Source organism: Diceros bicornis, chromosome 31 (genome assembly GCF_020826845.1).
Source record: "Diceros bicornis minor isolate mBicDic1 chromosome 31, mDicBic1.mat.cur, whole genome shotgun sequence".
Classification (NCBI taxonomy): Eukaryota; Metazoa; Chordata; class Mammalia; order Perissodactyla; family Rhinocerotidae; genus Diceros; species Diceros bicornis.
Window position 1 is genome coordinate 3,942,449 of NC_080770.1, and position 12,338 is coordinate 3,954,786.

Below are 12,338 nucleotides of genomic sequence, written 5' to 3' on the forward strand. Positions count from 1 at the left end.
CAGTGGTGAGATGACCGCGTCAGAAACGAAAACTGAAAATTAAAACAAGACATCGTGGCACAGTCAGCTATGCTAATGGGAAGTAAAAAAAATTCATTCGATCCACAGCAGCTGGGGTCACCTCAGTTGCCACACCATTGTACTGGTGTTATCAAGAAACACATAACTCACTGGCGTTTCCCAACCTTCCCTCCTCCGAGGCCAGTACAAACAAGCACGGACAAAAGCAGAAAGGGGCAGCAGAACGAGAGACAGCAGGGCAAGCCCTGGGACGCGCTCGTCTCAGCATCCGAGGAACAGCGAGCTGGTGGACCATGTTTTCTAGAGAACTGTGGCTCATGGAGAAAAGGCACCTCTGTGCTGAGCCCAAACCCTCTTCCGTGTGATGGAAGTGCAGTGTTTGTAATCAGAACACGGACGGAGAAGGTGTGCGCGTGGGGCCTGTGTGATCCCCTCCCATGTGGCTGTTTCAGCCTTCTCTCCAAACCTCCATCTCTTCCTCTTCCAGCCTCACTCTCAGTCCAGGGTCCTGCTTCCCATTTCACTGACATGGCATCAGAACAATCACAGGACTCTAGAGGCCCCGTTGGCTTGTCTCCCCGTCACCCAGGCCTGTACCCACGCACTCCGTCTTCCCTCCTGAGATCCGAGATCGTGGCCGGGCACCTGTGCCCCCGCCCAGGGCAGCCCTGCCTCTGGGCACGAGTCCCACCCCTACAGCTGACTCCAGGATCTCCTGCCCCCATTCCTCCCTCTCTCGGGATAATCAATTCTCTACTGGCTCGTTCCCATCAGCCTAAGAATGTTTTCTCCCTTGTCCCTCGTTAAAATACTACAACAGAGACCACAGAACTTTTACGCCATGTCTCCTTCCAGCTACCACTGCATTTCTGTTCCCGATCAGAGTAAAAGTCCTCCAGACCCACCTCTACTCTGTCTCCACTTCCTTTCCTCCTGGTCTCTAGAACTTGCTGCAAGCAGGCTGTACCACCTCCCCTCCAGCAGAGCCGCTCTAGGGTCCATGGCACCCCACATTACTAAGTCCACTGCCGTCCTCCACCTCCACCTCATCTGGCCCATCAGCAGGACCAGTTGATGTTGCTGTTCTCCCCTCTTCCCTGAGCATCTCACTCACTCGGCTCCAGGCCCCACCCTCTCTGGGTTTCCGCTTACCTCACTTCTCACTCCTTAGTCTCCTGCGGGTCCCTTCTCAATCTTCCCAACCTCTGGATTTTGGAGTGCCCCATGGCTCTATCCTTGAACCTCATCTCTATCTACAGGTACCCACTTGGGACTTTATCTTGTCCTATACCTTTAAATACCAACTGTATGTTCATGACCCCTAAATCTTTATCTTGAGACTTCTCTCCTGGGTTCCAAGCTGGAATATCCAACTGCCTACCTGACACGTCTGCCTGGACACTGGATAGGGCTGTCAACCTGATCGGGGCCAAGGCTCAACTCCTGGACTCCCCTGCCCTGCAGTCTTCCTTATCTCAGGAGACAGCCTCCAGCCTTCAGCTGCTCAAGCCCGAGCCTTCGGGGTCCTGACTCGGCTTTCTCTCACAATCTATATTCAACCCATCAGCACATTTTGTTGGCACGTCCTTATAACATCTCCAGATGGTTCCTTCTCTTCCCTGCTGGGTCTCAGCTCAAACGTCACTGTCCTGGGGAGACCTCGCTGGCCACATCATCTACCATTATCCTCCCCTCCTCATTCCACAGTTTGGGGTACCCTGGGTCTCCTTCCCCTGCTTATTATCATTGGACACACTGTGGTGGTTTAAAGATACATCCACAAATTCCCTAATACTCCTCCATGCCCCACCTCCTGGAGTACAGGCAGGACTTGATCACTCACTGATGAACAGAGAGCCGTGCAAGCGAAGGTGTCTGGATTCCGAGACTAGGGCGAAAGAGGCTCTGGAGCCTTCTTGCTCTCTCTCAGAATGAGCTCTGAGGAAAGCGGGCCGCCATGCTGTGAGGACACTCAAGCAGCCCATGGAGAGGTCCACCTTGCAAGGAAGAGCCAGGCAAGTGAGCCTGGAAATGCACCCTCCAGCCCCCTGAGCATTCTGATGGCTGCAACCTCAGGAGAACCTGAGCCAGAATCATCCTCCTAACAGGCTCCTAAGTTCACAGAAACCGTGAACGAGTAAGTATTCCTGGTTTTAGGTCACTCAGCTTTATAGCAGCTTGTTACCACAGCAACAGGTAATTAATACACAGACCATATTTTACTTCTCATGCACCGCTATCTCTCCTCACTAGAATGTGCATGCTGGGGGTACAGGCATCTTTTCTGTTTTTATTCACTGCTGGAGCCGTAGGTCTATAATCATTCCTGGCCCAAACCAGGTGTTCACTGAATATGGGTGCTCAAAATACAGAGAAGTATATAAAAATATATGCTGTTAAACAGACAAACGTATGAAGGTATTTAAATTTCCACATGTGAATTCTTTTCACTAAAAGATGATGGATGCATGTATTCACTTACCCTTAACTACTACTTCAAAACTGTACTACTTAGCATTGTGCTATGCTTAACAGGTCATATTTTATCAGAATTTGTTCTTTTAAAAAAAAAGCATGCTCTAAAAGTAAACTCTTAGCCAGAAAAGGGAAAATGGGGGGAGGAGAAGAGAGAACGTGACCTATCAACATTTGAACCCCCAAACAGTCTCACAATCACAGGACAAACAGGAGACTTTTACACAGGCCGGCGTCTCACTCGAGCCGGCCGAGGACGAGGCCTTGCCTTGGACGGCTCATCTCGCAGGGCTGCCAGACGGCCCTTCTGGGGGCGCCGCAACACGGCACTGCTGCTGTAGGAGTCTGTGGGACCGTCTGCCACAGGGAACCTGAAATCTGGGACACTGCCCAAGTGGGGTCGGCTGAAACATGGAAAAAAAGGTCATTATTAGATAAGAAAAGTGAACTACCTTTGTTAGTCAAGCCAAAACCTGTCAATTTGGAAAATAACTTCACAGAAAAAGGTCTCCATAGAGGGCACGTCTCTCTTTGCTCCTGCCAGCATTTAGTCTTTCGGCCCCTGCAGGTGGGAAACCTTCAGGAAAACCAATGCCGCCGCCACCGACACGGAGATAAGAGGACGGAGTCCAGCTGTCTGGGCTCTGGAGAAGGATCTGTAATCCGTCTCAGAGCCCCCTCAGGCGGGTGCTCAGCCCCGCCTCTGCTCTACTCTTCCCTGACTGGCCAGGAAGCACACCTATTCCTCACTTCCAGATTCAACCGTCATTCTCCCATTTGTGCCAAGATCCAGTGTGAGGCTCACGGACCACAGGTACTCCTCTAGCTGTTCAACACTGTCTAAAGCGCTACTAACAGGCACCTTAGAGGAACCAGCTGCAGAAGCCCAAACACAGCTTGGCGCTGATATGAACTGGATTTGCAGCTTGCTTTGGTGTTTCCGAATCAAAAGTACAGATCTGTGTGCAATTAGATTAACAGACAATCAACACCGTGGCTGGAAAACACCAGGACAGGCAGGTGGGGCCCTGAGCACCTACGAGGGAGCCGCTGAGGTGAGCCATTAGAAAAGGCCCTGACGAGGAACTGGTGAGCAGAGGCAAAGGAGCATGCTGCCCAGCCCCAGTGCCCAGCCTTCACCACGGGCACACCAGCCACACCTCAGTCCTGGCCGGCAGTCTAGTAACTCCTTGTTCTCTGGAAAGAAGGTGACTGCCCTCATTTTCAGAAGTCTTTAAGATCTGAGGAGATACAGTACACTCATCTGATTAAAGCCAATTAAACAGGGGACCCCTCTCGCCTCCCCACCCCATCGTGGACGGGGCCAGTGTGACATGCCAACTCATCTACTTTTGGTTCACACACCTCTCCATATTTTTTTAAAGAAATGTCTTCTTGGAGTGTTACATGAGATTTGTTACTTGTTTTAAGATATCCAAATCCAGAATTCCCCTTTGAGCACAACCATCTTTTTACTTCCTCTATCCCTCACTCCTAATGAAGTTGCTCACTCTTTCTCAGTGCGATTTCTAGCCTGAGTGCTTTGGGTCGTGAGACAGTTCAAAGTCAGATGAAAGCGATGCACACACGAAATCCTGCGTGTAACTCTGGAGGGTTCGTGGATCCTCTGACGCACACACGAAATCCTGCGTGTAACTCTGGAGGGTTCGTGGATCCTCTGACGCACACACGAAATCCTGCGTGTAATCCTGGGTGGTTCATGCATCCTCTGCAGTCTACAAGTGCCTCCTAGTTGTTATACCCTTTTCCAGGCTTACCTTCCTCCCCACCCTGCCGCCACCCTGCAGCCAATCACCTCCCCAAGCTCTTTTCTACAAGCCCAATCTATTTATGGAGGCCCGTCCATCACCCTTCTCCTCTCCTCAGTCTAGGCTATCTTTTCTGGTGGAGAGATCACAAAAACAAGATGACCGATTTCACCGTAGAGTCATGCCAAGTGATCTGAGCCCGCCCTGCCTGCTAGGCACCTTCTCATCCATCCCCACCCAAGGCCCCGTCCCACGCTGACTGCGATTTGTCTTCCCCCATTTCCACAGCTCCCAACAACCTCTCTTCTAAGCCATCTGACATGCCATCTTTAGATCTGCCTCCCTGAGACAAACCCCTCTCCTCTGCACCCAGCCTCTCCTGCCCACTGTCTTCACACCACACAGCCACTGTGCCCTTGGCCATCCCTCCTGCCACCTCTGCACTACTAGAGCAAAGAGCCCCTTTCTCTCCTCATCTTTCACTTTTAATATCACACCTGGGATGGGCAAACATGCCTGATGTCTCCATCGTAAAAACTGCCCCGAGCCTGGCCACCCCTTCAAGTTCCCACACCAGCTCCCTTCCCTTCATGACTCAAACTTCCAAAAGAGTAATAATACACACTACGTCCCCTTCCCCTTCATCCATGTACCCGTGCAATCCTCCTCAAACACACATCCTCTTTAATTCCTTGAGGGTGGGTCTGCCCCTCGCGCACTCACAACACTAGCCTTTCCCATCGAGGATCTTAATCAGCAAATGAGATGGTCTTCTGCCCTGCTGGTCCTCCACGTTTCCCTCTCCGTGAGCACATACACTCTCCTTCATGAGACTCTACCTTCCCGTGGTTGTGGCGCCAGGCAGAGTTTCTGGCCCTGCCTCTCTGTGACTCTGTCGTCGTCTCCCCTATGTTCTAGGAGTAGGTTTGGTGGGGACAGCCACAAGATCCCCTAAACTTTCATGATATCGTAAATCTGCAAATGCAGGAGTCTCTGTACAGGTTCAGAGCTCTCTCCTAAATCAGGTTTCAAGCAGGAGCCTATTTCCCGTAGTCTGACGAATGTCACTGGTTAACCACTTCAATAACTTTTGCTAAAGTTTAACTCTCACTTGATGACCATTTTCTACAAAGAAGCAGAAGTACCTACAGGAGAATTACTGCCTCTACAACTATGAGTAAGAAAAAAATCAGGATGCTGGGCAACTTGGCAGATTCATTCACAAGCCAGGGGATTCACTCCCACAGTAGCCAACTCAAAGTCATGTCTCAACAGACTCAAAAATGCCTACATGTCATTAACCCTCAGAGTTTCTTAAAAAACATGAAAAACTGCAAGTGCTGTACTAAACACATGAATGTCAAGGCACCCTCACAACTCCAGCAGTGCAGGCACTCTGCGGCGCTCTCTTCGTCCTCGTGGATGCGACTGTCACTCCCAGGTGGATGGGGCTGCATCTGGCATCTTGGGCTCTGTCCTCCTATCCCTGTACTGTCACTCTCATACTCTGTCAGGTCCCTCACATTAATATACCCAAATATCAACCAATCATTCTTCGCCCCAAACTTTCTCCTGTGGTTTTGAGTTCTGCCAATGATGTGACCACCACCCTCTCAGGTACCAGAATCTAACCTCTGGAACGATGTTTTACTCTTCCCTCTTGCTGCTACTAATCTACAGGCTCCCTGAGGTCAGACCACGCGCTATACCCAGTTAACTGCCCACGGGGCCAAGGACATGCCCTTGTACACACAGCAGGTGCTGAAACATATCTGTGAACGGGTGACTGTCATACCCGTGGTGAAGGGACGCGCCTCTCAGCCTCGTCTGGTCTAGTTCAGCCCTCAATGCTTCGATGTCCAGCACGAGCTGATCCTACAAAACAGCAAATGGCATCCATTGCAGCTGTCTCTTTAAGAATTTAAAATTATTTGCATCAAATGTGCTTAAATGTTGAACATAACCATAACAGGTTAAATTAGCAGTTATAAATACCAAACATTTTAATTCTGAGAAAGTTTTCTCCAAGAGTCTTACAGTAAACATAAACACTTAGAGCAGCAAATTAACTTTATAAACCCTAAAGAATAAAAAGTTATGTCTTAGTCAAAGAGAAGTTTTTAGAGGATAAACATCAAGCCGTTAACAACGATTAATTCTGCAGAGAGACGTGGGAGGGGGGAGGTGAACAATATTGACTTTCTACTGCACGTACGCCTCTGTATGGTCTTTAGTTGTCTGGCATCGAGCACTCATTCATTCATGCATTCATGCATCATTCGTCCATTTGTATGTGCAGCCTCATTTCTGTACACAGCAAAATAATAAGTAAAACTGACAGAAAACTTTTTAAGTCACCCTATAACCTTCTAGATCTGTGCTGTCCCACAGCAGCCACTTGCCACAGGTGGCTAGTGAGCACCTGAAACAGGGCTGGTCCAAACTGAGATGTGCTGTAACTACAGACCACACGGTGATTTCAAAGACTTACTATGAAAAAAAGAATGTAAAGTACCTCATTAATTTTTATATTAATGACATAAAATAATATTTGACTATTAGGTTAAATAAAATTATTTTCACCTGTTTCTAATTACTGTTTAAATGTGGCTACTAGAAAATTTTAGATTATACATGTGGCTCATATTATATTTCTGTTGCACAGCACTGTTCTAGATAAAAGGTTTATGCTAACGTTTTAGCTTTCAAATGAACCCAGAAAGGACTCAGAATTCTGAACCATACATGTTACCAGACTCAAAATCCATCTAAAATACAGGTGCATTCAATGTATAAATCTAGGAGTGTCATGAATCTTAGAGCAGCGGACTAGCCGTAAAGTCAGCTTAACTCAACTTCACCAAACATCTGTAGCAGTTATAAGAACAATGAACTCACCTCAATTCTAAACAATTTAGAGATTTAAGTACCTTATCATGTTGCGTTTCTTCTAACTGTTTTTTTGCATTTTCAACTTCTCGTAATAGAGAATTCTGAAAAAGATAGAGAGTCCTTTAGTGTTGATTCCTTTTTCATTTTTGTGAGGAAGATCAGCCCTGAGCTAACATCTGATGCTGATCCTCCTCTTTTTGCTGAGGAAGATTGGCCCTGGGCTAACATCCGTGCCCATCTTCCTCTACTTTATATGGGACGCCGGCACAGCATGGCTGGACAAGCAGTGCGTCGGTGCACACCCAGGATCCGAACCGGCGGACCCTGGGCCGCCGCAGTGGAGTGCGCACACTTAACCGCTTGCGCCACCGGGCCGGCCCCTAGTGTTGATTCTTGAAAACGTTCCACGTAACACAGTATGGCTACATCTCTGTTTAAAACAATAAAGTACCACACACGAACGCACTCATGAGCAGTATCACAGAGTGAAATGCAGCAGCGGGGCCATCACAACTTCTAAGGACAATTTGTACACACACAATCAACTTCTTCACTGGTCGCTTTTTGAAATGTAAGTAGGTCAAGTTCATGGTTTAAGTTTATTTTAATCAGTTAAACTGGTTTATAGTAGCTTTTAGGTTTTACAATTCATTGGTCATTTGGGAAACCTGACCTAAGTTTCAAACGTATAATTTAAACCTAAGATAAAAATATTCCTCCCTTAAGGTTGGCCCGCTGATGGAGGAAGTGAGGTACGGACCCTGTGTGGGCCCTAGTAACGCACTGCCTAATGGGTTCTGTGTAAAATAAAGGTCACGTAAGGAGTAGCAATCACTGGTCTCTCTCAAATGAGCAGGACCCCAGGGCCAACCTCAGGGGAGACTCTGGGCCTCATCTGTGGGGACACCGGTGCAGTGAGCACAGGCTGCATCAAGTCTGAATCCAACTATCGCCATCAGAGCTTCCCTGATACAGATTCTAGGATTCTCCTTCAGTCTGCTTACAGCTCAAGTATTTCCATAATGAGAGGGGCAGGCGCCTGGGCTCAGACATTTTCCATACCAAATGAAGAGAGAGAAGGCAGGAGTTGGAATATGAGAACGTTTGTTTTTAGTTCATTAAAGCCTTTATATTATACCATTCTCCTACACTGTTATGTTTTTATGAGACAGAAATTAACTTCCAACACAAGAGCAACAAAGGGATGAGCGTTGCGCCTAGAAAAAGATTCCAGCACAGGGGCTGGAGACCAGGGCCTGTCAGCCAAACCCGGCCCACTGCCTGTTTCTGTAAATAAAGTTTTATTGGAACACAGCCACAAGCATTCGTTTACATATTGTCTATGGCTGCTTTCGTGCTAAGCATGGGTGAGCACAAAATTATTTTACTCGGTTACTTGTAATTAGTAAAAGCCTAAAATATTTACTACCTGACCCTTTATAGACACGGTTTATCAACCCCTGCTTTAGAGAATGAGAATGATAAACAATTTCCTACACACAGATTGGGCAAGAGCATAAGAAACGATAAGTTAGTTCAATGAGTGGGTAACAGTTGGTACTTTTTCCTCTTTACAGAACATTTCCACTTCCTGTGATGGTGGTTACACACTACTCCTCCCTCGGGCGCACAACAGGAGCGATCTCCTTGTGAAGGGGAAAGCTTCAGTGGTCCTGTGATGCCCACCTTGTCTTCCAGAGCAGCCATTCTCTCTCTAAGATGAAGTTGAAGCCTCTCATTAGATTCGGAGAGAAGCTTGTCAACAGTGTCTGACAGACGCTTGTTATGTTCTTCGTTCATCTTCTCTCTCTGCCTTGCCTACAACGGGAGAAACAAAACCTCAAGACTTCGAGCAAAGGTATGATCACTACTTGAAAAGTGCCAAGGACCCACGGTGAGAGTCACCCGAGCCATGGTTCCCTGGGCTGTTCCATCCCACCGTCCCCTCCAGTGGCCGTCTGCACAATCACCAGGACTGATTCACAGGTGCAGAGAAACGCAGGGACAAGCCCTGGAGCGAGCATTAACTAGAAGGTCCCAGTGCTCCTGCTAAACAAAGCACTCATGGGCCTCAGGAACGTCACCCATCACTAACTGTTGGATGGACTCCGGGAGCAGATTTACACGCAGACATAAGCATATTTTTGAGGGGATCAGCTTATCTACACATTGGTGGAGGAATCTGCTGGTGTGTAAACAGAAGCTTGGGTCTGGATTCAGGGGGAAAAAATAAATTCAACTCACACAGCAAAAGGTAAAAAAAATTCATTCGGGGGCTGGCCCCGTGGCTTAGCGGTTAAGTGCGCGCGCTCCGCTACTGGCGGCCCAGGTTTGGATCCTGGGCGCGCACCAACGCACAGCTTCTCCGGCCATGCTGAGGCTGCGACCCACATACAGCAACTAGAAGGATGTGCAGCTATGACATACAACTGTCTACTGGGGCTTTGGGGGAAAAAAAAAAGGAGGAGGATTGGCAATAGATGTTAGCTCAGAGCAGGTCTTCCTCAGCAAAAAGAGGAGGATTAGCATGGATGTTAGCTCAGGGCTGATCATCTTCACACACACACACACAAAAGAAATCCCAAAGGCTTAAAAACAGGTTCCTAAGGATTTCTTAAAAAAAAAAAAAAAAAATTCATTTGGGAAGAAATCAGTGGAGATAGAGACTTTCACCTGTTTTTCTTTATACTCCTACATCACTTGAATTTTTTGTGAAAATTTATATTAAAAAATTATAAATAATTACCTCAAGTAATTTTAAAACGTAAAACGTAAAAAGTTGCTAAGTCTGTGTTTATAAGACTGTCATCAATTTCATGGTTAACAAGCCTGTTTTGGCCCCTTATTCTGAACAAACACATAGGGAAAGTGGAGGGGACAGGCAGTGCCAACGGGCAGCACACACCAGGGCGGGTCGCCTGAGGCGGGCAGCGCTCAGGGGCTTCTCCCAGGCGAAGCGCAGGTGGCACGGGGGCTGAGACTTGCGCTCAAGCCACGCTGCCCAGGGAGGAGCAAGTGAACCCACAGGGACGCGCCAACACATTCAACTCCTCTGTGCTTCCGTGTCCTCAGCGGTACGATGTGGGTGCTGGCATCTCCCTTTTCTCACGTGGTCCTTGTAAGGATTAAATACAAAGCCCTCAGGATCATGTCTAACACACAGCAGCTATCATCATCTGGAAGACACCCAGCACACCATACAATAAGATATCAGTGTTCTAATATATTTTTTTGTGTGTGTGAGGAAGACCAGCCCTGAGCTAACATCCAACGCCAATACTCCTCTTTTTTGCTGAGGAAGACTGGCCCTGGGCTAACATTCTTGGCCATCTTCCTCTACTTTATATGGGCTGCCACCACAGCATGGCTTGACAAGCAGTATGTCAGTGCATGCCCGGGATCTGAACCTGTGAACCCTGGGCCACCGAAGTGGAGTGCGTGCACTTAACCTCTGCGCTGCCGGGCCAGCCCCAGTGTTCCAATATTTTTAAAGCAAAACAACTTAAAAGTTTACTTTGAATTGCCTTAGTCATAAACAGTACCCCTATCTCAACACTGGTCCTTCCAAACTCTATCAACCAGTTCTGAAAGTAAGGAAGCGCACCTCCAAACAGATAAAAATCTAATTCTCTGCCTAAGAGGTGTGTGCGTGTTGGGAGGCAGGGGATTGTCTAACATACAGTCTCTTGACAGGAGTCAGAATCTTCACTTCCTGGAAGCTCATGTTTGATGCTCTGCAGTCCATGCCCAAGAACATAGGTTTCTGGTGAAAACGAAATCTGATGGCCTTGACTTGGTGTGGTAAGGTTGGGTGCCAGCTGGACCTGGGACTGCCACTCGCTCTATCTATTTTCTGGACATTCCATATTGACATCTGATCAACTCTTCCAGGGAAAACTCTTAGGATTCACCTGACACGAACCTCCACCGCCACACTCTCCTCATGCTCTTTTTATCACAGCTCAATTATGGTTTCCTCTTGCTCAGGAATACCCATCTCTACACACACCTTTGGGTCTGCAGTCATAATTCAGTATTTTGGGATAGAGCCAGGCCTGTGACCTGAATTTGGGCCTTCAGTGCCAGATCCTAAGCAAGCAGACCTGCCATCTAGGACAACGTGCCTTATTCTAAGTTTCAGGGGGACCCCGGGCCAGCACCTCAGGTTTGTTTGAGGGGCGCCTGTACGGTCCCACGTGCACCTGGAACAGTTCCCTTGACAGGCGGGTCAGAGCAGCAAGTAGCCTCCTGGGGCATGGGGATCCATCTACCCCTACAGCACAGCCCACAGGCACCAATTTTTCCCTCTGCTGCCAATGCTGACGTAACTGCCTATGTGGTGGATGCTCCTATCAGCAGACGACTCACAGATGAGGCCACAACTAAACACACACAACAAGACGGAGAAGGGACCAGCGTCCAAGTCGGGACAGGTGGAAACACGAGGTGTCGCTTTCCCCTGCCTGAGCACGTCCTCCTGCACGCGCTCGGCCTTGTGCCTGGACACGTACCCGCTGCAGCTCTTGATTCTTTTCCTCCAACTGTGCCTCCATCTGGCGCAGCCTCTCCTCGATGTTGCCATGTCTCTCCTCGGCCTGTCAGCAGAAATAGCGTAAGTTCAACTAATAACTACCCTTTACCGACAACATGCTGTATACTACTGCAGGAGCAGCAAGCATAACATGCTCTGCGTGGACTATTTTCAACCACGTGAAATGGAAAGCATTTACTTACATCGACTAACACGTCCCATGTGGCTTCATGTGCTAAACTGTGAAGCAATTAATCCTCTCACGTTGGTGACTCTGAGGCATGGCTGGTGTTGGTGATGAACTTTGCAAGAGAAAATGTGCTGCCCCACCCCATGCCCAACCTCAGTGGCTCTCCCCATCCTCACACTGCTCTCGGTTAGTCAGCAGGGAAAGCAGGAAGCAGCAAGCACGCGTAAGAGCAATGTGCACGTTCTACCTTCCTAAGCTGGGAAGTAAGTTCGGACAGTTTAGCTTCCTTAGCAGCAGAGATTCCAGAAGACAAAAGGTCAGACTACAAGGCCAACCAGGGACAGGAGAGATGACAGGGGAGAAAAGAAACCGAGACTTTAAAGGCAGATCACGACGAAAGAGGAGAGTTTCAGTTATAGCTGTTAGCAATGAACCTGCTCTAAGGAAGGTCTGCGAGCAC

At 48.3% G+C, this 12,338-nt stretch overlaps 1 protein-coding gene across 4 annotated transcripts in view; it reads right to left on the bottom strand.

Moving 5' to 3' along the window:
- PPFIA1 (PTPRF interacting protein alpha 1) overlaps positions 1–12,338 on the bottom strand; it is a 92,131-nt gene that overhangs the window by 32,160 nt on the left and 47,633 nt on the right. For all 4 annotated transcript variants that reach the window (XM_058526178.1, XM_058526176.1, XM_058526177.1 and 1 more), the window contains exons 10-14: positions 11,669–11,752; positions 8,844–8,975; positions 7,196–7,258; positions 6,061–6,140; positions 2,765–2,900 (exon numbers count right to left, since the gene is read on the bottom strand). In XM_058526178.1, the coding sequence (XP_058382161.1) occupies positions 2,765–2,900; positions 6,061–6,140; positions 7,196–7,258; positions 8,844–8,975; positions 11,669–11,752 (495 nt within the window). The remainder of the gene's footprint in view (positions 1–2,764; positions 2,901–6,060; positions 6,141–7,195; positions 7,259–8,843; positions 8,976–11,668; positions 11,753–12,338) is intronic.